This window comes from Strongyloides ratti (assembly GCF_001040885.1).
Source record: "Strongyloides ratti genome assembly S_ratti_ED321, chromosome : 2".
NCBI classification, from domain to species: domain Eukaryota; kingdom Metazoa; phylum Nematoda; class Chromadorea; order Rhabditida; family Strongyloididae; genus Strongyloides; species Strongyloides ratti.
In genome coordinates this window covers 9,176,057-9,202,616 of record NC_037308.1, presented here as the reverse complement: position 1 = coordinate 9,202,616, position 26,560 = coordinate 9,176,057, and the positions used below count along the sequence as shown (strand labels likewise).

The 26,560-nt window shown below is 20.6% G+C and overlaps 11 protein-coding genes across 11 annotated transcripts in view; 3 read left to right on the top strand and 8 right to left on the bottom strand.

Annotated features, from left to right (window-relative positions):
* The window catches only part of SRAE_2000293100 (Protein-tyrosine phosphatase, receptor/non-receptor type domain-containing protein), a gene marked incomplete at both ends in the record, with an annotated part of 3,265 nt that extends 31 nt beyond the window's left edge, over positions 1-3,234 (bottom strand). Inside the window, 3 exons of the mRNA XM_024654065.1 lie at positions 1-19; positions 67-358; positions 406-3,234. The exon at positions 1-19 is cut by the window's left edge and continues 31 nt beyond it. Coding sequence (XP_024507473.1) covers positions 1-19; positions 67-358; positions 406-3,234 — 3,140 coding nt within the window. The remainder of the gene's footprint in view (positions 20-66; positions 359-405) is intronic.
* Positions 3,235-4,771: 1,537 nt separating this feature from the next.
* SRAE_2000293000 (CAP domain-containing protein) lies at positions 4,772-5,467 on the top strand (the record flags this gene model as incomplete). Its single annotated transcript, XM_024654064.1, has 1 exon — positions 4,772-5,467. The coding sequence occupies one exon, from the start codon at positions 4,772-4,774 to the stop codon at positions 5,465-5,467; it is 696 nt and encodes a 231-aa protein (XP_024507472.1).
* Positions 5,468-7,631: 2,164 nt separating this feature from the next.
* Positions 7,632-9,358, bottom strand: SRAE_2000292900 (GH07323p; the record flags this gene model as incomplete). The annotated part of the gene is made up of 3 exons (XM_024654062.1): positions 7,632-7,940; positions 7,991-9,217; positions 9,266-9,358. 3 exons carry the CDS (start codon positions 9,356-9,358, stop codon positions 7,632-7,634), a joined length of 1,629 nt encoding a protein of 542 aa, XP_024507471.1.
* Positions 9,359-12,530: 3,172 nt separating this feature from the next.
* On the bottom strand, positions 12,531-12,854 carry SRAE_2000292800 (Hypothetical protein; the record flags this gene model as incomplete). Its single annotated transcript, XM_024654061.1, has 1 exon — positions 12,531-12,854. One exon carries the CDS (start codon positions 12,852-12,854, stop codon positions 12,531-12,533), a length of 324 nt encoding a protein of 107 aa, XP_024507470.1.
* A 207-nt stretch (positions 12,855-13,061) lies between these two features.
* On the bottom strand, positions 13,062-13,319 carry SRAE_2000292700 (Hypothetical protein; the record flags this gene model as incomplete). The annotated part of the gene is made up of 1 exon (XM_024654060.1): positions 13,062-13,319. One exon carries the CDS (start codon positions 13,317-13,319, stop codon positions 13,062-13,064), a length of 258 nt encoding a protein of 85 aa, XP_024507469.1.
* A 2,203-nt stretch (positions 13,320-15,522) lies between these two features.
* Positions 15,523-18,504, top strand: SRAE_2000292600 (Hypothetical protein; the record flags this gene model as incomplete). The annotated part of the gene is made up of 3 exons (XM_024654059.1): positions 15,523-15,579; positions 17,835-17,841; positions 17,882-18,504. The coding sequence occupies 3 exons, from the start codon at positions 15,523-15,525 to the stop codon at positions 18,502-18,504; spliced, it is 687 nt and encodes a 228-aa protein (XP_024507468.1).
* Positions 18,505-18,915: 411 nt separating this feature from the next.
* SRAE_2000292500 (GH07323p) lies at positions 18,916-20,711 on the bottom strand (the record flags this gene model as incomplete). The annotated part of the gene is made up of 4 exons (XM_024654058.1): positions 18,916-19,317; positions 19,373-19,624; positions 19,701-20,416; positions 20,504-20,711. The coding sequence occupies 4 exons, from the start codon at positions 20,709-20,711 to the stop codon at positions 18,916-18,918; spliced, it is 1,578 nt and encodes a 525-aa protein (XP_024507467.1).
* Positions 20,712-21,726: 1,015 nt separating this feature from the next.
* Positions 21,727-22,506, bottom strand: SRAE_2000292400 (Protein FRA10AC1; the record flags this gene model as incomplete). Its single annotated transcript, XM_024654057.1, has 1 exon — positions 21,727-22,506. One exon carries the CDS (start codon positions 22,504-22,506, stop codon positions 21,727-21,729), a length of 780 nt encoding a protein of 259 aa, XP_024507466.1.
* Positions 22,507-22,649: 143 nt separating this feature from the next.
* SRAE_2000292300 (Methyltransferase-like protein 6) lies at positions 22,650-23,468 on the bottom strand (the record flags this gene model as incomplete). Its single annotated transcript, XM_024654056.1, has 1 exon — positions 22,650-23,468. One exon carries the CDS (start codon positions 23,466-23,468, stop codon positions 22,650-22,652), a length of 819 nt encoding a protein of 272 aa, XP_024507465.1.
* A 171-nt stretch (positions 23,469-23,639) lies between these two features.
* SRAE_2000292200 (Smarcd3b) lies at positions 23,640-25,076 on the bottom strand (the record flags this gene model as incomplete). Its single annotated transcript, XM_024654055.1, has 1 exon — positions 23,640-25,076. One exon carries the CDS (start codon positions 25,074-25,076, stop codon positions 23,640-23,642), a length of 1,437 nt encoding a protein of 478 aa, XP_024507464.1.
* Positions 25,077-26,244: 1,168 nt separating this feature from the next.
* Positions 26,245-26,502, top strand: SRAE_2000292100 (Hypothetical protein; the record flags this gene model as incomplete). The annotated part of the gene is made up of 2 exons (XM_024654054.1): positions 26,245-26,310; positions 26,350-26,502. The coding sequence occupies 2 exons, from the start codon at positions 26,245-26,247 to the stop codon at positions 26,500-26,502; spliced, it is 219 nt and encodes a 72-aa protein (XP_024507463.1).
* Between the last annotated feature and the right edge of the window lie 58 nt (positions 26,503-26,560).

Below are 26,560 nucleotides of genomic sequence, written 5' to 3'. Positions count from 1 at the left end.
TTTTTATCAGAAGGTACATCTAGAAGACATAATTAAAAAAATTTTTTTTTAATTAAATAAGCTTACTTTTATTAGGCCAATTTATATAATGAAGTAGTTTAAAATTTTTTGTTTTGTTTGTAGATAATTGAGTAAGTATACAATCATACTCATAATAACATTTATTCTTATCAAGTTGACCACCTTTATTTGTAAGTGAATAATTTTTAGAATTATTATCTTTGAGATTTAAAGAAAAGTAAGGATAGCATTTATTTTGTTTCTTTAATTCATTTTCATTAATAAGAACTGCTATTACTTCAATCTGATATTTAAAAATTATATCATATGTATCATCAACAGTTTCTTTTAATGGTGCCTAAAAAAAATATGTTATATATTAAAAAAATATTTATAAATTCTTACCTGACACATAATAATTTTTCTTTCTTTTTCTTCACCATATTTATAAATCATTTCATTAGCATGAATAAATCCTTCAACATTAGTAGAATCTTTTTCTCCAATATTTATTGAATTTCTATCAAAACATGGAATTTCTGGATATCGTATCTTATTTTTTCTTTCTGTTTTAAGAACAGCATAAAAACGGGAACATTTTTTGTTTAAAACTTTTTCATTAATTATTTGTGTTCTAATGAATCGTTCATAAAAATATCTTAATTTTCCATAGTCAATCAAACCAACAAATTTTATAAAACTTTTAATAGAACTATCTTCATATGATTCATAAATATCAAATTTATATTTATAATTATTATATTGTTCAGTAAATGATAATCCATGATTTATTAAATCAATAAGCATATTTTGTTCCATAAAATATGAAATGAGAGATTTAATAATATATGTATATTCTATAGCTGAAATACTTCCACCATAAAAGTTTTCACGAATATTTTTTATAATTATCATTGGATTTGTAGAATTTATATCTTTTTTCATGATTTCAAAAATACAAGAAAAATACATAAATATATAAACACGATTGTCAGGTTGATGCGAAGAATGAATAAGAATTTTACTACCACCTGTATATGGAGAAATAACTTCATATAACTTGGTAAGATAAAGATCAGATCTAGGAATTTCATGCTCATTCCAATTATTAACATGAAAAAGAGTTAATTCTTTTGGTTTTCCTACATTTACAGTCATTTCAAATTTAGTAATTGATAAATGAGATGCTTCATCTACTGATAAATTTTTTACAAATTGAACAGTTACATTTCCATATTTCTCTGTCTTTTTTGGCCAATAATAAAATTTTTTATCATCAATTGATATATCATTATCTGGTTGATCAATAAATGCAACAACTACTTTAACATTTTCACGATATAGTAATTCCCAAAAATAATTTATTTTTTCTTTTGTTGGTCCATCTGATATAATATATTTTCTTTCTGGTGATATATTATTAATACAATAAGCAGTTATTTCTTCATTAATATCTTTAAAAGAATTGACCAAATTTTTATCAAAAAGAGAGATTGTATCAGTAAAAATTTCTTCACCACCTTCTTCTATTTTTTTATATTCAAAATTTTGTACACCATCTGAAATATATTCTTTTTTTATACCATTTTCAGAATATGTTTCTAAGTCTTGTTTTGATATTTGATCCCATAATTCAAATATATTAGGATATGTTTTTATAATTTTCTTTTTTATAATAATTGGTCTTATTAATTTAATGTAACAGAATACAGAAGCAATTGTTATAATGACAAGAATAATTAAAATTATTCCAATTATAATTCCATATGCACCACCAGCTCCAATATTATCTTTAAGTTTTTCAAAAAATGATTTTTTCATTGCTGCTATCTTTTGATCTTGTTCAGCTAATTTTTTTTCATATTCTGATTCATCACTTATTGGTATTAATTTATATTCTTCTTCTCCTTTTTCATTTTTTCCCATAAATACTTTTTTTCCTTTTATAAATGTTTGTGGTAATTTAATTATTCCAGTTGGAGTTATGTAATGACAAATTAAAGATATTTCAAAATTCTTTACATTCTTTAAAATAATATAATCTCCAGAACATTCAAAATTATCTTTTTTATTATTAATAAAATCATTTAAATTAACAGTTTTTTGGTCAAAAGTAATAGAGTCTAAATATCCATATGTAATTCCATTAATACTACAATTTGGTTGAATGGTCGTTTCATTTGCCAAATACAATGTTTCTTTATTTGGAAGTTTATAATCATCCATCATTGGTCCAAAATAATAAATTTTTTCTACAAGTTCATCATTTTCAGTTGTTGGATAGTTGTAACTAAACTTTAATATTTTGAATTGACGTGGTGTAAAACTATCAATTACCATTTCATCAGTGTTTGATATTACTTCTATCCCTGTTTTTTTGTATTTAACTTCTCTCATTAAAATTTTTTCACCTTTATAGAAATTAGGAACATCTGTAGACATCAACTCAAGTTTTATATTGAATATTTCTATCATACTTTCTCTTTTAATAACATGAATTTTATTATTGTTTGGAGATACTGGATGTTCTTGTCCATTAATTTTTATTTCTGGTTTTTCATTAACTGCTCTAACAATTGCACAGGGAGGTACATGTACCATAGTAGAATTTTCTTCTGGTACCAAAAAATAGTAATACAATTTGTTGGAGTAAGGTAATTCATCTGCTTCTGTCAATTTATTTCCATTTAAATTGAGTCGTTTCATAATGCCTTGCTTATCTTTGGTGAATTTGACTATTTTAGTAGCATTTTTACCACAATTATTAGGTGAAGGAAGTATCTTTGATATTTTCTCTCTCTTTGCTATTTCAAATGGTTTTGGTTCAGACTGCCAATTAAATTTGAACTCCCAGTTATATCTTGTATACCTGCCATCTGCAATATCAAATAAATCAATATTTCCACAAGTAATTATACCATGTCCATTTACATTATATACAGAGGGTGTCCATACAAAGATGTTTCTTTCAGTACGAAATGTTAATTGTGGATTATCTAACAAATCATGCGTTGTAAAGGTATCATTAACATTTGAATGTCTGTATTTTTTGGATGGACATTTCACAAGTATTACATCTGAATTCCCTTCAAATTTTATAGCAACAGGAAAGATACTTTTAGTGAGTTCCCTAGTAACTGGCGGAAAAAAAGTCCAATGAATAGTTCCTTCACTGAAAGTGATAATTTGAAGCAGCAACCATATAATTGTAAAGTGATGTAAAACTAGCAACATCGTAATTTATTTTTTGGTTAAAAATACGACATTATAAATTATTATTTCAAAGATAAAAATTTGAATGTTATATTCAATTAATTTAAATTATTAACAAAAAATAACCATGATATAGTATTAATATTTAAATTTTATCAAATTATACAATAAAAACATTTTGAAATAAATAACTTTCTTCAAAATTATCTGATATTACAATAATTTTATAATTTAATAATATATATTTCATAAGCTTAGAAGGCATTGTAAATTCTATAAAAAATCAATTTGAAATATGTACAATTATAATTAAAGATATTTATTTTAATTATAATTTTACATATTTTGTTATAATTTCAATTAATCAAAAAATTGATATATTATAAATGGTTAAGAAGTGAACATGTTTTGAATAAATTAAAGTAGAAATTTGTTAAAATTAATAAAGTTATAAAAAGTTTTATTTAGAATAAATTTACCAAGTTTTAAAACTGTTTTTATTGATTCAGCTAAATGTATACTTTTTAAAAATTAATTTTGTTAAATAAAACAACAAATAAAATTATACTTTATCTGAACACAATTCTTCAACAATTCCCAATGCTCCAAGCATGATTGAGTAAAAATGTTCTATCTTTATCTTTAGAATTCAACATATATATTAATATCTGTAATTAAAATTCTAACTTTTTCAGTTTCAGTCATTATTCTAAATAAAATATGTTTTATAAATATCTTAGTACAAAATATTTTCTAATTGGCTTTTTTAAAAAACAATTCATATTTGATCATACATCCATAATGACATTGCAAAGAATTGTTTGATCATTGACAACTTGGAGAAGAACTACACAGAAGAAAAAAACATTTACTTTTGTTTTTCAAAAATCATAGTGGTGAGAAAAATTATCAATTTTTATTTTGTATGAATAATCATATTTTTATATTCAAAAATTTTATCTCATAAAATATTGTTTTATATATGTAAATATAAAAAAGTATCACTCAAGAACCAATATTAATTATTTTTTGATAGCAAAAGAGCAATTTTTTCATCACATTATAAATTAATTTTTTAATATTTTGTTAATCAGTAAAAACTTTGAATAAATTTTTTGATTTTTTTTGTTTATACTATAATAATTTAAAATGATCAAAAATGAGTGTTTTTTATGTGCATGTTTCAAAATATGTGTCGTGAAATATGGCTAGTAAATATTTAATGTTATCATGAAACAATTATTTTTATTGCAGTAATAATAATTAAAATATATTGCCTTTTTTTGTCATAAATTAATTTACAATAATTATATTTAAACTTTTTTTTATTAAGTTTATAAAATATTGTGATTTGTAAAAAAAAAAATAATAATAATATGAATTAAAGAGTATCTGATGAAAAAAAAACCTGTTTGAAGTTTTTGATAATTTTGGATAGTGCAAAATTTACAACAATGTTCGAAAAGGTTATCAAAGTACAATTGGATCAACAAATGCTTCCTGGAAGATACATATAAAGAAAAAAAAAGATGGAAAATTACTATCTTTTTTTTCAAGTATGTTTTCTTCATCAGTTTTAATTAATTACTATAAAATTATTATTTTATTAGCTTTTCTAACATACCAATTGTCATCTAAAAATATATCACAATCTGATATTATAAGCCGTCCCAAGAGATTATCTCGTCTTCCTCCTAAATATCATCATGTCTATCCAAGTATACCAATTGATCCACTCCCAAAATCAAAACATCCTAGTGCAGATAAAGGAAAATTTTATGAGAATGCTTTAAGAAAATATGTTGTTGATTTACATAATCAATATCGTGCCAAACACCATGCCCCACCATTACGTTACTCAACAAATCTTGAGGTACATGCTACAAAATATGCTCAATTATTAGCTGAATGGAATGAAGGATTAATACATGATGAGTATAATTATTATCAGGGAGAAAATCTTTTTTCAATACATCAAAAATGGATTCCAGATGAGTGGGAATTGGCAAAAATTACAATGAATACATTTTATGAAGAGTTAAAATATTATAATTATAATAAATATAATCCAAAAGATCTTATCCTTTATGGACATTTTTCACAACTTGTCTGGTACGATTCACGTAATATTGGAATTGGTTTTGGGACTGTTAAAGTTGGAAAAGGTTACAAAATATATATTTGTATGAGATATGATCCTCCTGGAAATGTTATGAGAGCATGGCAATTCAAGAGAAATGTTCTTAGACCATAATTACAATATTTTTAAATATTTAAATGTTACATTTGCTAAATTTTTTTTTTTATTTTTGAAATATAAAATAAAATTAATTATACTATCTTTATCTTTTATCTAAATAGAACTTATATTTGTTGTTGAATAAAAATCAAATTATAAAAAATATAATTTTTTAGATCTTAATTATCATTAAATTAAATCTAAGATTATCAAAAAAATTACTCAATATTGACATATTATAAAATTAATATTTTAATTTAATAAATAAGAACTTTATCATTCACCAAAAACATTTTAATATTTGTCATATTTTAAAAAAGAAAAGAGTACAAATGTCTTCAGTCATATGTAAAAATTACAAACAAAAATATATTACTTAAATAAAAACTGCTTTGTTAACGTACAAAAAAATAATTATTAACTTAAATTTTTATTTTAAAATAAATTGATTTATTTGGTAATTTTTTAATTTTATGAATTAAAAATAAAATTATTAGGATGGTATTATTTTTAATTCATTAAAATAATTATATTATTTATTAAGGATATTTTAAGTGCGAATTATATTTTTTTTTACTAAAAATATTTACATTTTATTTAATTTTTACGTAAAAAAAAATATTACTTTTTTACGTATAATCAATGATTCCAAATTTTGTTGATATTTTTTTAATTTAAAAAAAATATAAACTTAATGAATTAGAAAATAACAAAAGCTTAAGAATATAACTATGAAGAGGAAGGTAATTAAAAAAAAATATGTTACTTTTATAAACATTGGAATATTGTCAGTAACTATACTTTGAAAGAAGAATTTTCTTTTGTCTATTATTTATATAATAAATATTGATGTTGTATTTTTTAAATGAACATTTTTTATTAATGAGTTTAACACTTATTTAAAATAAAATAAAAACATTAACCACAAATTTTTAATTTTCTTTAGTTGTAAAAAAAATTATAAATTTAAAAGATCTTTAAATTAAATAAAATAAAATTGTTTTTTTTTGTCTAAACATAAAAGTACCATTACTTAATTCTCTACATATAAAGGGGGGAAACTCTTTTATTAATAAAAGTGATAATAACAAAGTTTAAAAAAAATTGTTTTTATTTAAAAAGGAAGTCATATTTATGGTTGATGAAGTAATATATATTGTAATTTTATTTAATGAAGAAACTTATTTTTTTAGAAAATAATCCTTTCATACGTTTTTGGCAATACTTGTTTAAGAAACAAACTTGTATTAAAATTTTTTAAAAAACTTTTGCTAAAAATAATTTAAAAATTTATGTTTGCAAGTTTTTTTTTTTAAAATAAGTTTCATATCTAAATAAAAATCTATTAACTCAAAAGTATTAAATATTTTATATATTCTAAAATACCATCAGATTTTATTTATTTCAATGTCTTATTATTTTACAAATGTACTATATTGTTTTGATTAAATTGTTAAAAAATAATTTATTTTTTTTAACAAAAACGTTAAATATCATTTTAAAAAAAAAATTTAAGTTAAATCTTTTATACTAAAAGTATATTTTTATTGGAAATAAATACAAAATAGTATCATCAATCTAGGAACAATAAAAATAATCTTTAATTACCTTTGTTATCTTCCACCAACTAGTAGTAATAGTATATGTCATGTGAAGAAAGTAATTTTATCAACAATTTTCTTATCTAAAAATTATTTCTTTAAATATATTTGTAAATTGAAATATTTTATAATTTTTAACTAATTTGTAATTATTTAACTACTATATAATTATATTATTATGACTAAACAAAAGAAAAGAAATAGTAAAAAGCTTCAGGTACTTAAAAGTAAGAAAAATAATAAGATTGATGAATATACTATGTATAAAATTGTTAAAAATGATGAACTTGAGTATGATAAAATACGAAAAATGGTATTACTTTTTTCTATCTTTTTTAAAAAATATTTTTCAGATTTTTGATTGCACCAAGCAATCTCTTAATTATGAAGTTTCTAAATAGAAAATACCTGGAAGTAAATTATTGAAAGATAATGACGATATAATTGACATATTTGGAAATATACACTTCAAAAAAGTTTATATTTTATTTTTCCTACAAAAAAAAACATTTAAAATCAACTTTTTATTTATTTTAATTTTGACAATTCAGTATTTTTTGTTTTAATTTAATAAAATATTAATAACCAGGAAAGTAAACATTTGTGTAGTAGGGACGTACTGGGTAACTAATATGATTTGGCCAATGACCCAATACTGGATTAGAAATTACAGTTCTCCTTCCATTTTCATCATCTTCTTCAATTGTTTGATTTATTTCTTCTTTTGTTAAACATAACCTTGAAAAAACTAATAAAAGTAATTTTCCAATTGGAGCTGTCAAAAATATTGATATGATACATGTTAATAAAACAATACTTGCATTATTTTTCACCTCCTTATTTAAACTCATTAAACTGGCTTCATAGACAAATGGTACTATGGCAGCCTATAAAAAAAATTTTATTGTTTTTAAGAAAAAAAAAATTAATTTTTTACCTGTACTGTAGCTTTTGGTATAAATGCTATAGATGAATAAATACCCTCAAGGATTGAGAGATGTGATGATAAAGTAATAAAAAATATTGTTACAATTCTAGCAAGAATACCAATTCCTATAAATATTAAACTAATTATAATATATGATGTTGATATTTGATTAAGTTCCATTTCATAACCAATTAAAAGAAAAAGAAGTGGTTCAAAAATAAATTTCCATATATATGATAATGATTTATTTTCAACATTCATTTTATCTTGATTATCCTCTTTCCATTTGATTGAAATAAAAACTGTCATACTTAAAACACTAATTGGACCAGCAATATAAAGTGAATAATGGCGAAAGGTAAAAAATATTGCAAATGATCCAATAATTAAAATTATTGTTCTTATTGTATGACAAAGACCAAATGTTGTTTTAGGAATATAATAACAAAATATACCAACTAATAATCCAATTTTTATACCACCAATTATTTGTAAAAGTGTATTAACAATATATCTCATTAAACTTATTTCTGTTGATAAATCAAAAATAAGTGTTATAAATAAATATATAATAGAAATTGAAAATATATTATCTAATGACACTCCAACAAGAATAATAGTTGGTAAACCTTTTTTTGTACCTAATTTCTTTTTTTCTAATTCTATCATTGATGGAACGACAATTGCTGGAGAGGTTGCTGATAACAAAAAACCAAATAATATTCCATATGAAGATGGAAAATTAAAAATAAAGATAGCTACTAAAGATATTGATATTCCTTCAAATATTGTTGAAATTATACCAATTGCTCCAGATAATAACCAATATTTTTTTAAAGCATTCATATTAAGTCCAGTTCCACATCTTGCCATTATAATAACAAATGCCATAAGTCTTATTGAGGAAGACCAATTAAGTGGTAAAATAAATATATTTTTAAAAACCTGTACATTTCTAATAATTACTCCTGTAATTAAATATCCAACAAGTGCTGGTATATAAATAAATTGTAAAATATAACCAAATACAATTCCTATTGATAAACCAAAAAATATTAATAAAATTCCATCAGAATATGATATTGTTGGTAAATTAGTATTATTAATAGTAACATTATTTATTTTTTTTTCATCAATTAATTTATTCAATGGATCATAAATATTTCTATCAAATAATCCAATTAAAAAAAAATAACTAAATATAATTAGAAGAAAAAATGTACATATAACATTTACCTAAATATTATTAAAAAAATAATTTTATTAAAAATAAACAAAACATACTTTATTTATATTAAAAAAATTTACAATAATATTTTTTTCTTTTTTACTTTTAATCTTTTGATTTTTCTTATCATTTTCAATGGGATGTATCATAGTAAGAGTAAATTTTATTTTCTATAGAAATGGAAAATCAAGAAAAAATTAAGGTGAAATTGTTAAAATGTTGACTTTAAAAATTAAAACCAATTAACACTTTTATTTAATATAATAAATTAAAATAAATCTAAAATTATTTTAGAGCTAACCTTTAATTACAATGTTAACTACCTGATGATGTATCCTTTTCTTTTTACCTAAATTGATAAATTTTTATGTTTCTCTAAGAAATATAAAAATTAAAATTATTCAAAATATGTATTTTATTATTCTTACATCACTTATCAGTAATTTATATTTTGATAAAATATAAAAAAATTTTTTTTTACATTTAAACTAATTAGACATCAAATATAATAGATAACTTTCCGTTTTACGATACAAATTTTATAAAAAAGAAAATATATATTTAAACCTTGAAAGTTATTTAAACATTATATTTTATTGTATGGTGAAAAAAAAATTCATATATCAAAACTTGTTGTGTTAATTTTTGTGAAGATATATTATTTGAATCTAGATATTTTAAAATAATTCTTTATTGGATATGTAATTTTGAAATTATATAATAAATTATTTATTTTTATATTATATTACATTTTTATTATTTTTTTTTTTAATATATAGTATAATTTTAAATTTCTTATTTTATTTAGAATATATTTATTAAACTAAGGAATACATTATTAGAACAATTTTTATAAATTATTTTAAGATATTTTAATACTTTTTATTATTTTCTTGTGAAGGATTTGTTAAAAAGAATTGTATGTTATTATGTGTTTAATATTTTTTATAAATTTTATATATCTAAATGGTAAATACATTTGGTTAAACTTTTAATAACTTCTAGTGTTTATATATTTTAATAAAAATTTTTTAATGTATCTAATTGTCTAAAAAAATAAAGAACATTAGTTTTATTTTAATAAATTTTTTCTCTTTACAATATTTTTTAGTAATTAAAACTCTAATTTTTATATTATTCTTAATACTTTATTTAAAAAAAATACTTTTTATTTAATTTTAAAATAAAATTATATCCATTTGATAGTTCTTAAAAATATAAATTCTTAATGGAATCATCTTTATATTAAAGGCAAAGTTTCGGAAGTTTTGATAAACCAAAGTTAAAATCAAAAACTAAAAATATTTTTTTGAAAAAACATGACTGACTTTCATTATGTAATCAGAAACTTTAGTAATAAAGAAAGTATTTTTAATTAGCTTTTTGCAATAAACTAATTGAGTTTGGTCTAATCTTCATAGAACTTCTTGGAGTAAAGATGTAATGTAAAATATATCTTAAGAAAACTTCAAGAACAAAACTTATAACACAAGATAATGTAGCTCTTTGAAAAATGAAATTTGGTACATTGGACTTTTTTTAACTTTTAAAATAGAATTTTCATTGAAAAACTGTGTTATTCATCGTGACCTCTTTTGAAATACAATGCTTGATATTTTTTTGCTCTCAATTTTTATATTTCAAAAATCGTTGAAAATATAAAAATATTTTAAAGGTAAACTACATAAGAAAATTGATTCTAAAAAATGTTTTATTTTTTTTTAATTCTTAGAAATATATACCCAAGGATTAAAAATTTTTATAAAATATTTTTATCTGAAATCTTTATCAATAAAAATTATAGATGTTCTCTAATATAACTTATTGCAATATCTAAACCTAGTTTTTCAAAGACATGAAAAGTAAATAATTACAACACAAAGTTCATTAAACACATTATAAGACTTCATTTATAAAATAACTGAACGGTAAATAATTTGACGGTTCAATACAACATTTTAGTAGAAGTAATGTTCTGAAGTATAGTACAATTTAATTAAACATTTATGGAGAACTTGAGGATAAGTAAAATAATCATTTTTCAAATACTTTTAATTTTAGCTTATTTTAAGTAATATTATATTTATAAGTTTAATTGTCCATTTTAGTGAGTTATACTTAGTTTATTTTTAATAAAATATTACTAAACTAAAAATTATAAATTACTCATATTTAACCTAAAAGTTCAAAACACAGCATTTTTATTATTTCTTCACAAGGTAAAGTTTTCTATGAAAGTTTTTTATGTTATATACTTTATATTTTGACTGATTCATAGATTGATTTAAAAAGTTCCATATTTCTGAGTTTATCCTTTTTATAATTTTGATACATTTTTCTGATATTTAAAATATTTTATTGATAAATTTCTAAATCAATGTTGATGTCAGTAATCCCTTTACCATTCATTTATATATTAATTATCTTCAATGTACACTTCTTGAGCATTGAAACACATTACATTCTTTTAACAAAAAAATCAACATTTTATTTTAACAACATTCTAATTTCTAGAATTCCTTTCTTTATCACCATAATGTATATTTTTCAATAAAATGACACAATAAAATTATTTTCAAGTGACAAAATTTCCTTATAATTAAATGTTAATTATAATATAAAATTGGATTTAATCATTTTTTATCAAAATTTTAAATAACCTCTCTTAATTTAAATTTTTTTATATTTTTACTTTGTAAAAAAATTAACTTTTTGTATCTATTTTTAAATTAGTTTATTTTTTTGTGTCAAAAATAATACTATTATATACTCCGGTAAATTTTAAGAAATAAATATTTGTCTATTTTTTTTTTACAATTCATTAAATATTTAAAAAAATTGAAACAATTTATTTAAAATTTTTTTAAAAATACCAAAAAACATTAAAATTTGTTTAACATAAACAAAAATTTTCAATTTTATTTTTATTCAAGCACTTGACAAAGGGATAAAATGAATTATAAATAGAATTATTTAATGGCATAATTACATTATAGAATATGTTAAAAATAAATATATGAAAAAAGTCAATCAACAATAATATTTATATTTAAGTTGATTTTTGAAATATTTTAATAATGATAAGATTTATTATTGAAATTAAGTTTTATTAATTTTCTATACTTGTAATTTTTAAAATATTAAAATATATACAATGACTAAATTTTTGAATATAAAATTGTTTTTTATCTTATTTTCATTTGATATAAAAATAATTCATATTAACTTTAATTATCTATTTATAAAATGTATCGTTAATAAAAAAATAAAAAAATTTTTTTTAATATTTTTAATTTTATTTATAATCATGAAATTTATAAATCACATGGAAGGTTCTGTTGAGTTAGAGCCACAAACGTAGCAAGCTACTCCAATAGCATCAATCTGACAGTAGCATTGTGAATTACCTCCACAAATAAACATATCATAGAATGTACACGTGCATAGTGGACGGCAATTGTAAGCTCCATTCCTAACGTTACATCCATAACCAAAAGGACAATCACTATGACATTTACATTGTTGACTCCAGGTTGTATGAAAAATTATAAATAGATAAATAATAAAAGTAACACTAAATATTTTATAAAAATTTACCATTTTCCTAGGAAAATATTTTCTTGAAAATTTTCCTAAATTTTTCATTTAAATATACTTTTTCTCAGATTAAATAATTTCAAAAAAATTTCAATCAAAAGGGTAAATATTTTTTAAGAATTTATTAAAAAAATTCAAGAGAATTCAAGAAAAATATTTAAATATAAAAAAAATGAATTCTGGGAATAATGTATATTATTTGATACACTGTAAGACTTTACAAACAAAAGCTTATTTAATCAGTAAAATGATTGACTATGTAGAAGTACTAGTACAAACGTATGCTTCATTTTTTTCTGAATCAACTATTCTTTTACACATCTCATTGATGTAACATCCTCCATTTGTGGTTCCACTATTTGTACAGGTATGGGCACAATATGAACCAAAACCATCCACTACACAACCAGTCATTTCTGGGCAGTCACCATGATGTTTACAGATAAATTGGGCATTTATTATTATTAAAATGGTAATAATAACAATAAGATATTTTTTAATAGAATAACTCATATTATTATTATTTTATATTTAATTTTAAAAAAATTTTTTATAAAATAGTATTTTTAAATTAATATTATCATTTATTATATATGATAAAGAAACAAACAAAAATAGATAATTCTATTTTTAAATTTATTTGGTATAAAAAACAACAAAATAAAAGCAACACAATTACATGTATACAAAAATAATTTATATAATTTTTTTTTTGTAATAATTAAAGATTCATTATTTAATCATCCTAACAAATATAAAGAAGCATTTTCAAAATCTTAGAACTTAAATTTTTATTTGTTTACTTTACAGAGGAAAAAATTATTTTTGTTAACTATACACAAATATATATCTAAAATCACATATATCAATATTTTTTTAAATCACTCATTTACTAATTATATTTTATATTTGTTTTAAAATAGTTATTATAAAAATTTTAATCATCCCTCTTTTGATAAAGCTTACATAAAAACAGGTAAAGTCTTTTAGCAAATATCATTTTTTAAAATTTTTTTTTAAAAGTATATTTTTGTAAATATTAATATGTTGTTTATAAGTAATATTTTAAGTTATTATGTTACACAACATTTTAAAATTTTTAATATTCTAAAAAAGTACAATTGTAATGTTGTAATAATAAAATAAACTTTTTATCTTTTGTATTTAATCCTATTTTTATAAATGATAAGAGATTTTTTTTTAAAGTTAAAATTCGTCATGTTAAATTTTTAGTAATATGTAACATCTGTTTGAAATGATGTTGTAAAGTAACATATTTTGACATAGAATTATATTAAACCAAAATCGTACCTTTATTTTAAGACATATAAAATATTTTATTTCTATAAGTACAATCTTTTGCATCTTCAAAATACTTGAATCCATCCATTTTTTAATTTATACTTCAAGGACAACTATACTAGAAGATTGGATTAAATTACAAATAATTTATACATTTATTTTTAAATATTTATAATGTTTTAAATCTATTGTCACCAGATTCGTCATATTTATAATTTTATCAAAAACATAAAAAAACTATTTATTTTTCAAGAAATGATACAAAACATTTTTTAAACATGCAAAATAATAATATTACATAAAAGAAATATTACTATAAATTAATATTATATATATATTTTTTAGTTACATAATAATATAAATAGATAAAAAAAAAGAAATAATAATTAACTAGTTATTTTTTTAATAGTTAAAAGTATTTTAAAAATAAAAAATTACATGAAAAATTCTAATACATTAAAATTCATTGATTTTGATTCTATCAAAGAAAGACATAAAAATTTTTTTCTATAAAAAAAAGATACTATGAAAAGAATTATGTGTTAAAAAAAAGTAATAGTATTCCTTCAATTGATCAAAAAATTAATCATACTAAAGATAAAATAAATCAAATAACTCAATGTAAAAATCAAAATTAACTTTATGATTTCTTTACTCTTTTTCTTTATAAAATATAGATAGGAAAAAAAATATTATACTAATTGAAAAATAAAGTATTTCATCATTAATTACAATTAAAAAGTAAAAGTGCACAAAATTTTCAATAAAAAAAAAAGACATGAAGGCTTTCTATTTTTTTTTTCATTTTAATGTTAAAATATTTTCATATAATTTTGTTTTAAGCATCTTTGATTTATGGTATTGGTAGTGATAACTAAATGACTTTTGGTTTGGGATTATAATATAATTTATCTAAACAATCATTTAGTTTAAAAATTTTATATTCTTTTAACAGTTTCTGGAAAATATGTATAGATTATTTTAAAAATAGGATCATTTTCTATAGAAATATTACTTTATTTTTAAAAAAAAGATATAGTTACATTAATTAATTTGAGTAGGTTTTTTTTTAACAATATAGTATTATTCTTTGACCTTATAATCAATCTTTTCATTAACTTTTTTTTTCAAAAATTTTTTTTTTTTAAATTTTTAATTTTATAGAAACAAAAAATGAAATTATAGGTTTTTAATTTACAAAATATTTTATGAAAGGTTATACAACCTGTATATAGAATGCTTTATTATTTAAAAAAAAAAAAAAAAAAAACTTTTACGAAATTTATCAATAAACAATAATACTAAGTTTTGTTTCCTTTTTAAAGTAGTTATAAGAAAATGTTGTGTATATATAGAAGTTATATTGTAAATATTTATTCTAAAAGAAATATATTCTAAAGAAAGATGCAGGTTAATGAAATATGAAAAAATAAAATATACTATCAAATCACCTTTAAACGTCCATTTACAGGTAGTGTAAGAAAAATTTATAAGTATATTATTATTAAAATAAAGTTTTATTATAATTAAATTTTGTATTAAAACTTTTTTTTTTATAATTTTTCTAATTATGTTTTATGTGTCTCGTATTTTTCTCATTGATTTTTACTTACCTATCTAATATTTTTCTTTACTAAAGGTTTTTATTTTTCATTAAAAAAAAATATATATATATATATATATATATTTATATCTTTTTATATATAAAAATTTGGCGTTGTAGAAAGAAAATGACAAAAATATAAAAGTTAAGGGGATCATGTGAGTGACAAAAAAAAATTTTGTTTAAATGAATGGACATTATAATATATCATATTAAACATCATTTTTTCATATGATTTTTAAGTTAAAAAAAAATAAAATTAATATTTTAAATATAACCTTTGATTTTTCTTAATGAAAAAGAATCCTTTCTTAGATGAAAGGTTTCTCATGATATAATGTTAAATAATTTATTAAATGTCTCTTTTTATTAATGATATATCATTATCATTTTGAAAGAAACTGCACTACTGACAAAAAAAAAATGTAGTATATATTATTTATACACTTTGATAAAGTTTAATTTTTATTCATAAAAATGATGTCTAATATTACACTAAGCACTTTTATCTATATCTATAACTATAAATAATATTTACTATTTTTAAATATATTTAGTCACTTTAAAAAAATTCCTTTTTTTCCCCATGTTTACACAAACTATTTTAAAAATATGAAAAATATGAAAAGAAAAGACAACAATCAAAAATAATAATTTTTTTTAAAATTTTTTTTAAATAAAATCATAACTGTATTAATTTTATTATCTTATTAAAAAAAATTTTTTTATATATTTAATACATTTTTATTGACGACTAATCACAAAAAAATTATAGTTTCATAAAAATAAAAGATAAGGAAATGTTTACATAATTAAGAAAGAAAGAAAAAAAACAAAGAAAATATCACTTTGTTGTCTAAAAGTGTATTTAGTAAAAAGTAAAAGAAAAAAATTTTTTTATTGACAAAATTAGTACTATTTTTTACTTCAAATAAATTTTTTATTTTAATTAAATTAATTGATATTTATTATTTTTTTTTTATAATTTTTAATTTATATTATGCTTAATTTACTTTCTTTATTTTAAAAATTTCTATTTTTTTTTACTTTACCTCAGTCAAAAAAAAAAAATAATACATTTTTTTAATAGTTTTAGATGAAAGAATGACAATAAAAAAAAATAGGTATGATATAATTAATCACTATATAAAATTGTAGGATTATTATAAATGTCTAGTTTGTACGATAAAATATAATTTTCAATTTATTCAATCTGATTAACATTTCTACTCTCAGGTATCATCTATATATGTCTTTTGCTATTTTTTTCTATATATATATGTTTTTTTTTTCTTATATATTTATATACCTTCTACCTCATTAATCATTTATATTTTGTACTTAAAAAAAATATCTTTTCGATGAATGTGCACCTTTAATATTTAGACATGTCAAATAAATTTTTTAATAAATTAAATATTATTTGTATCTTTATGGTAAATAAAAATACATTATTTCACTCTACACATTTAGTAATTGTTTTTCATATATAATAAATTAATATATTTTTTTTAACTCTCATTTAAAAATAGTATTTATTACTTATATATATATATAAAAATATTATTATATATAATTTTTATGTTCAGAGTATTATTATTATTATGATTTATTTTGTGGTTGAAGTTTCATATAGATATATAACAAATATAATTGTTTTTTTTTAACATTCATATTAATATTTAATAATTGTTTGTTTTTTTTTTTAAATGAAATCTTCTACTATCAATTATTTTATTTACTTTTTATACAAATCATTAATTTATGTTAAAGATATATGGTTAATTCATAATTAATCATCATTCTTACTCGTATCATTTAATTTTTACTTTTCTTTCTCTCGATACCAACCACATATAATTTTGATAATTCGTTAAAATTATTTCTTTTTTTTTTTTTAATAGTCTATCTAAGTTTAGTAGTAATTATTGTCTAGAAAAAAAAAGGTAATTATTGTATAATAGTATTATGTTTTGCATATACATATATATATATATATATATATATATGTTATAAAATATTATCAACTTTTGATTGATATTGACCAACAGAATAAATAATCATTATTCTATATTATTTACCATCAAATTTATTATATTATTTTATTTACTATATGATTACAGAAAGCAGGTATTTTTACTCTTTTTAGCAGTCATGCTACATAAGAGAGGAGCACCAATAACATTAACACCATACTCAGAAGCATCTATACCCTGGAATCAATGGTTGCTTCTATTTGAAAATTATTGCTGTCTCAATAATATACAAGATAATACAATTAAACAAAGATTACTTATACATTATTTAGGTCCTAAAGCTTTTGATCAATTATATATAATGTTATATCCTAAATGTCTTTTTGATATGCCTTTTGATGAATTTTTATCAAATTGTAACGGATGTTTTGGAAATTATATATCAAATGAAAATTATAACACTTCATATCCATATTGTTATACAATTAATGATTTTATTAATCTAAAACAATCATCAAATGAAAGTATCTCTGAATTTTATCTATTACTAAAACAATCCGCCATCAATTTGGGATTAAACGATTCTGAACTTCATCAGAAAATTATGTATCGCACTTTTATGAATGGATTATACAATCTAGAGATTAGAAAACGGTTAAAAAAAGAAAAACAAGTTATTAAAAGCCTTTTGGATGCCTATAAATTTGTAAGAAAATATGAAAAAATAGAAGAGTTAAAAGATAGAGAAAGAAATAAGATATTAAAACAAATTTTGATGCCTAAATATCCAGTTAATGAAGAGATTCCTGATTTTTAAGATAATTTTAAATTATCTATTTTAACTATTACTGCCTATAAAATTTTATAGGAAAAATAATTAATATGTGAAATATTATTTTTTTTTTTTTATATTTTATTAAAGACAATTACAATGAAGTGGATCTTCTGTAAATATTTTGATATATCATATTAATAATATATGTATATCTTTTTTTTATATCTTATATTAAGTTATTTAATAATTTTTTTCAATATTATCTTTATTTTTTTTTCTACATATACTTATAATTTTTATAAGTACATTATAAAATATAAATATTTTAATTATTTATTATAATATATTCCTTAAACATTATTTACATAATTTTTTTTTGTCATCTCATAAAACCTGAATTATTTATTTATTTTTTTTTTTTTTGATAAATTAAAACGATAATAAAAATGTTATTTAAACTTTTGTACAAGTTATCCTTGTTTTTTCATTTACCCTTTCATCAATAAATGGAACATTTTCATCTGAAATACTTTCTGGTATTACTGATAAAACTTGTGATTGAAACATTTTTTGATTACCAAAAATATTTGAATTATTTCCATTTTTTTTAAAAATTTTTTTATCAATACATTTTTCCTCCTCTTTTTCTTCATTTATTTCTTCATCTTTATTTTTTTCTTGTTTAAGAAGTTTTTCATTTAACAATGCCATTAACATATGGCCAATTGGAGCTGTTATAAGAATTGAAATAATACAAATATTAAGAATTATTATATCAGCGCTTTGTTTGGTAAATAAACTTTGATTTTTTCTTTTTGTTATTAATATAAAAGAAAATGCTGGTGCTAAAGTTGCCTAAAATAAAAATTTTATATATAAAAAAAATATATATAATTATTAAAATACTTACTTGGACAGTTGCTTTTGGGATAAGTGATATACTTAAAAAAATTCTTTCTTTAATATTTAAATGTGATTTAAATGAAATGACAAATAAAGATACTAATTTAAAAAGGAGACCAAAAAGTATTATAAAAAGTGATACAAGAATTAATTCAACATCAAAATTAGAAAATCTAACTTCCATACCAATTAAACAAAATATAAGTGGTTCTAATATATAATTCCAAATATTTTTTAATATTTTTTCTTCTTTTTCTGTCTAAAAAAAAAAATAAATAATTATTATAATTATATATATATTTTTATTTTTTTATTTTTTTTTTGTCTAAACTTACACCAATTTCATCTTCATTATTCCAATAAATACTCATTAATATAGTTATTACTAATATACATATTGGTCCCACAATATCCATACTAAAATATTTACAACCAAAAAATATAAATACTGATGATAAAATTAATAAAAGGGATCTTTGTAAATGAATTATATCACTATCTATTCTGGTACAATTTCTTAAAATAAATGCCATAAAAAATCCTATTCCAATACCAAAAAGTATACCAGTTGGTATTGAAAATAATAACCATATTGAAGAGGATCCTTTACCATAAAAAATTGATAAACATACTGAGTAAAATGTTATACAAAAAATATTAATAATTGTTGCATTAACTAATATAATTGTTGGTAATCCTTGATTTGTTCCTATTTTTTTTTCTTGTAATTCTATTACTATTGGTACAATGACAGCCGGTGACACTGATGCCAAAATTGAGGCAAATGTTAAACATATAGAAAATGAAAGATTAAGTGAAAAATATGAGATTCCTGTTATAGCTATTATTTCACATATTGTTGAAATTATTCCAAGAGAAAATGAAAGTAAAAGATATTTTTGTAATGTTTTTATATCTAAACCAAAACCAGTTCTCATTAGAATAAAAATAAATGCTAAGTTTCTTATAAATTGCCCAACTTTATCATCCTCTGTTATATTTCTTTCAATTAAATCCAAATTTCTTATTACTATACCAGAAATTATTTCACCTATAAATAAATAATTATTAATAATAAAATGTTATTATATTATTTTTTTTTTATTATTTAATATTTAATTATAAATTAATAACTTACCTAATAATGGTGAAATTTTAACTAATGAAACAATTTTACCTAACCAAAAAGAAAAACCCCAACAAATAAAAATTGTAATAAATAGTGATGAAAAACCATTACCATCAAGGGGTTCAAAAAATTTTTTTTCAAATATAAAAAGTAAAGCAAGATATCCTAATATAACAATTAAAAAACCTACACTTAACTTTTTACATAATATTCCCATTTTTTTTTTATATTTATTTTTTTTTTTTGTTGTTAATATATTTATATATATATTTTTTTTTAATTAAAATTTATAGTTTAAATTTTTCTATATTTTTCTTTTTCTTGTAGTAGATTAAAAAAAAATAATTATACAAATAGGTGAAAAATGAAAAAAAAAAAAAAAATTAATGCCTCCAATAGGAAATATAATATTAGAAAGTATTTCAAAAATTAATAATAGATTTTGACACTCCTTTTTAACTATATATTTATTTTCTTTTTTCTTAAAGAATGATTTGTAATATAGTTAATGATATACAACATTTGTATTATCAAATATTAATATATATATTTGTAGTATTATTCTTTTATCTGTTCTCTTTAACTCTTCACTTTTATTTTGATAAATATTCTTTGATAAGGGTAATATTAATAATAATATAATAATGAAATTATTTGAATAACTGACCAGTTAAATATTATTAAAATATTTGTGTAAAAAGTATTATAATGTTTTAAGATTTTACTAATAATATGAAAAAGTAAATGCTATAATATAGTAATAAATTGATAAAATAAATTTGATTATAAAAATTGTAAATATATTACATACTTTATAACATACTTTTTTCTTGTTAAAATTAATCTATTTTTGTACATAATAGTTAGAATTAAATAAGATACTATGAAATAAAATATAAAGTTGAGGATAGTATATATATTTAAATATATATTATATACATATATATATATATATATATTTTAAGGTCCTATCTTTTAGCTTTATTATTTTTTTTTTCTTCAACTATTACTAAAGAATATATCTCTAACATTTGTCTATGATATTTAATGAGACAAAAATTAAGAGGTTTTATCAAAATATATAGATATATATTATCATACACTTCGTTAAGTCATCTTTTCTTATTTAACTAACCTACTGGAGATAAATATATTTTTAATAACATTCATAAAGATGTTTATATTTTTTTTTATAATCTATAAATAATATATACAGGATGGATAAAGATATATCATCTTAACAAATAGTTATCAAGAAATGTATCTAATTCTTCAACAAGATAATTTGTATTTTTGGTTGAAAATTGAGAATTGTCATTTTTATTTACACATTCACTTCCTGTTAAAGTTTCCTGAGATGTTGTGGATGTATATTTATTGGTATTTTTATACTCATTATAATCTTCATCATTTGAAATTTTTTTATCATCCACATCTTCTGATATTTTTTTTTTAATTTTTTTCTTAATTTCCTTATAAATTTTATTTATTTTCTTTTTTGCTGAATGAAAATTTAATTTTTTAGAACATTCCTCACAAAGGCAAACTTTTACCAAAGCATTTTTTATCTCATCTTTTTCTTTATATTTAAAATTTACTTCCCATGTTGATAAACTTTCCTTACTTTCACAATCTTTTCCACCACATATAAATTGTCCTTTACCTTTTTTTACTTCTGCTTCCAATCTCCATCTTAATGCTATTTTATTTTCTTTATATTTACTTAAGTCTGCAATGCAATATTCTTTATAAATTCTGTCATAATATCTTTTTGCAAGTTTTTCTTCCCATGTCATTTTATTTTCATCTATATTTTTATCATAAATAAATTTCATATGACATTTAACAATATTTGAAGCATTGTCTTTAGATACACCTGCCAAATCAACCTCCTCTTTCTGTTTCATCTCAACAAAAGTAGAAATTAATTTTTGATGCCGTTTAAAAATATCCATATTTTTAAGAGTTTTTTCAATCTTATGTTTCTCTTTTTTTTCTTTATGTTTTCCCATCTCTTAAAAAGTATTATTTACAAATTGGTAAAAAAAAAAAAATTTTTTTTAAATATATTTAACGAATTTTTAACGTTAATGATTATCAAATTAATATAAATACTAATATTATAAAAACATAACAAAATAAACAACAATGATAATTATAATTTTTTAAAAACTCCTTGTACAAAAACTCTATCAACAGAAAGATTCTTTTTATGATTTGTAGTTTTTCTTAAAAGATATTCACAACAAATTACTTCACAATTAAAACTGGTAAATAAAGATTTAATTTCATCAAGTGTAAAGAAATAAGAAGTTGTATTGTCTGAACGTACATAAAATCTTTCATCAATTTTAGTTCCCCAACCAAATCTTATCATAGCATTATCATTTAATCCATAATCTCTAAAAAATATTATACCACCTTTCTTGATAAACTTTAACATATTTTCAATTGCTAATTTATGTTTAGATGGTTCTATTGCAGAGAGAACAAAAATTAATGTACTAATATCTACTAAAGGAAATTTATTACTAACTTCTTCTACTTTTTCAGAATCAGTTAAATCTAAAACACAAACATTAACATTAACATTTGTTGATATTCCTTTTTCTTTAACAATATTTATAGCATTATCACTAAAATCAAAACCATAAACATCCCAATGAGGAAAATATTCTTTTATAGGAAATAACATATTTCCAACTCCACAACCAACTTCAAGATAAGTTAAAGGTAAAAGAAAATCCAAATCAGGACAGGCTTCCTCAAGGTCTCTCTTCGACCAATGTCTATCTTTAAAAAAGTTATCTTTATTTCTTTTATAAAAAATATCCCAATTTTTTCTAGATAACATTGTGGCACTTTTAAGAACTGTCGGTGGACATGTACTTTGTTTAGAAAGTAATTCTATATCACATTCTGTAAGTTCTCTCCCAGTTAAATTCGATATCTTAAATTTTTCACTATCAGACATCTTCTTTTAAACAGAGAAATAAATAGTAACAAAAAAATACTTTTTATATTGTTAAGTAATCAATTGAAAATTTACAATTTAAAGTGCCAGAATGAAAAAAAAACATTAAATGTAAATAATTTAAAAAAAACTTTTACATAAAGCAATTAATAAAATTAACAAAAGAAATGATTAATTATTTTTAACACCAAGTACTTGTTCAAGTTCTCCACGTTTTAGTAATATTTTATTGTATGTGTAGCGATAGATAGCTTCACTAATTTGTGGATTATAATATGATTCAGCGGTTTCGTCAACATTTAAATCTGTATACAAACCATCATCTTTCAAAACAGCCAAATCTTTACTTTGAGAAACTAACCATTTCTCAATGTGTCCTTTAGGATTATCAGCAAAACGAAGGAAAAAGTCACGACGGAGTTTTATTTCATTCAATTGATCTATAGCATCAGCAATTTTCTCATCATATGAATTAATTTCTGGTTGGTTTGTTGAATTTTGAAGGAATGATGATATCATACCTTTTGTTGGATCTTGTAATTCAACTTCTATATCAACACATTGAGTATTTTTTTCTGATTTTGAAATAGTATGATAAAGTACAATTGGATCAGGAGTTGATAAAAAGGATATTAAACGCTGTGGCAACTCAACAGTTTTAAAATATTCTACTTGAAATAGTTGTTTTAAATAAAAGTCACAATTTATTCTATCTCGATTAACTGGATCTTGAAGATTATTTGTTTTAATGTAATGATAAAAATGCTCAATAACTTTTTGCCTTGTTTCTAAAGAAATACCAAGAAGTTTAGAAAGTCTTGGATGAATTTTGTATTTGACTGGAGAATGGTCCAAATGAAGGTAAATCTTACATTTAACATCACCATCACCTGGGCGTTTAACTTGAAAACCATCTGTTTCTGATGTTGTTGGTGAACGATGCCATTCAACTAAATGATTATCCGGGCCATATATTTGAGGATCCAATTCAATAACGAGATTCTTAAAAAACGTACTAAATTTTCTCTTTGGTGTAGGGGGTGGAATAGTTTTACTATTAGATGTGGTCGTTGAAGATTTATCAGAAATCTTATCTTCATCCAAAAGCCGTCCCTCCACACGAAGTTCAAAATATGGAGCAGTTCCATTACTTTCACCATCTTTTGGTTCAACACCAGCAACAAAATTGTGTGAAATAAATATACGAAGCTTTTTTTTTATTTTAGAAACACGTTTTAATGACTCTTGATATTCAGTTCTTTTCTTCATAAAAAGAGAATCAAATTTTTGCTCATAAGCAAGGAGATCCATATAACTATGACCATCAGGAACAACTTGAAGTATAGAATCAGACAACACTTTATCACAGTATTTTCTTTTCCGTTTCATATTCATTTGATGTCTACTTTGTTGTTGATTTTGCATATTACCTTGTTGTTGGGGATGCATTTGTTGCATAGGCTGTTGTTGTTGTTGTTGTTGAGGTAAACCACCACCCTGCCTTCTAACCATAAAAGGAAGTTGTTGTGGAGAATTTACATACTGAACTGGTCGATTATGCATTTGATTCATAGGCATGTTAGAAGGTGGTACATTAACACGTTGCATTTTTTTGCAATTATGATAAATTTAAACAAATTAGATGTAAAATACTTCGTAAAATTAAAGAAATGTTTAAAAATTTATTAAAAATGTTTAAAAGTTATCTTTAAAAAACAAGATACATTACTCCAAAGTAAGATATGCTACCGCAACACTTAATTCCATGTAAGAAAATCTTGTCGTTTCATTTTACGTAAATCTCCATAATCTAACCTTTTTTATTTGGAAATAAAAATTTACACAGATTTTATTAGTAACGCCTTTTTATTTGACAACCTCTGTTTATATGCATAAACATCTAACATTTTAAAAGGTAAGAGTTTAGTTAGAGGATACCTAACAAGAATAAATGTACATATCTTTCAACTAACCATCAGTCAATATAGTTGACATTTTCTCGTGACCATTTGTTTTAAATTTTTATCTGTAATATTTATATTTTTCTGTAGATAATAAAATGGTCTTTTAGATATATTTAAATTTAACATATTCCAGAAAGAAATATATTAAGAGAAATTACTAAAAAAAATTATATGGAAATTCCGGGTTTTTGTATATCAGTGGGATTAACTGTGAGTTTTAACTGTATTTCATATTTTTTTTAGGTATACATACATAAATCATATACTACTACTAGAATGCAGTGAGACAAACTTCTAAATTTGTTGTAAATATTTATATGGTAATATATATAATATATATGCATATGTAAATATTTTTGAAGGAATAAACGCAGTTTGGTTTTAAAATATCATAATAGAACGTCATGGAGAATTTATACGTGTGTTGATAAAATTATACACGTTATATAACATTTTTTCTATTTTTTTTGTGTACTTTTTTTTTGTAATATACGAATAACCTTCTTGAATGAAAAGACCACATTATTTTTTTGTGTTCTTACTTTAATTTTACATTTCTTGTTTATTACTATTGATTTTTTCTATCAGAAGTATTATTTTATTTTTATGTACACGTATACTGTATCGAGAGGAAACTAAATATTTATAAAAGAGAAATTAAAGTTTGTGTGTACTTTATATGCATATTTGTTTGGTATTTTTGAATGTATTTCTTCAAATGTTAACAATATATGGAATTTTAGAAAATTTGAAAGCAGTAGTATTTTATTTGCCTTGACACAAATTATAATTTTTTTTTAAATGGATAGTTTATGGTTTATCCATTTGAGCAGACAAAGAAGGGATACATTTGCCATTTTTGTTGGTTATGTTATAGGGTACATTCACTCTTTTTTTATCATCTAACTGGTTCTTAGGCTGCTACAAATTACACTAGTGGTAGGAAATCTCTTCGAACAATATTGCTTTGTCACAGATATTTCTTCTCGGGACGTCCATTCGTTTTTCAGGTTTTTAAATATTGGAGTACTGTTTTCAAGTTTGAGTTTAAATATTATTTTTTAAAATAAATAATTAGAAATGAAACTTTTGTATCTAAGAAAAAAAAATTCAATCAGAATGTTTACT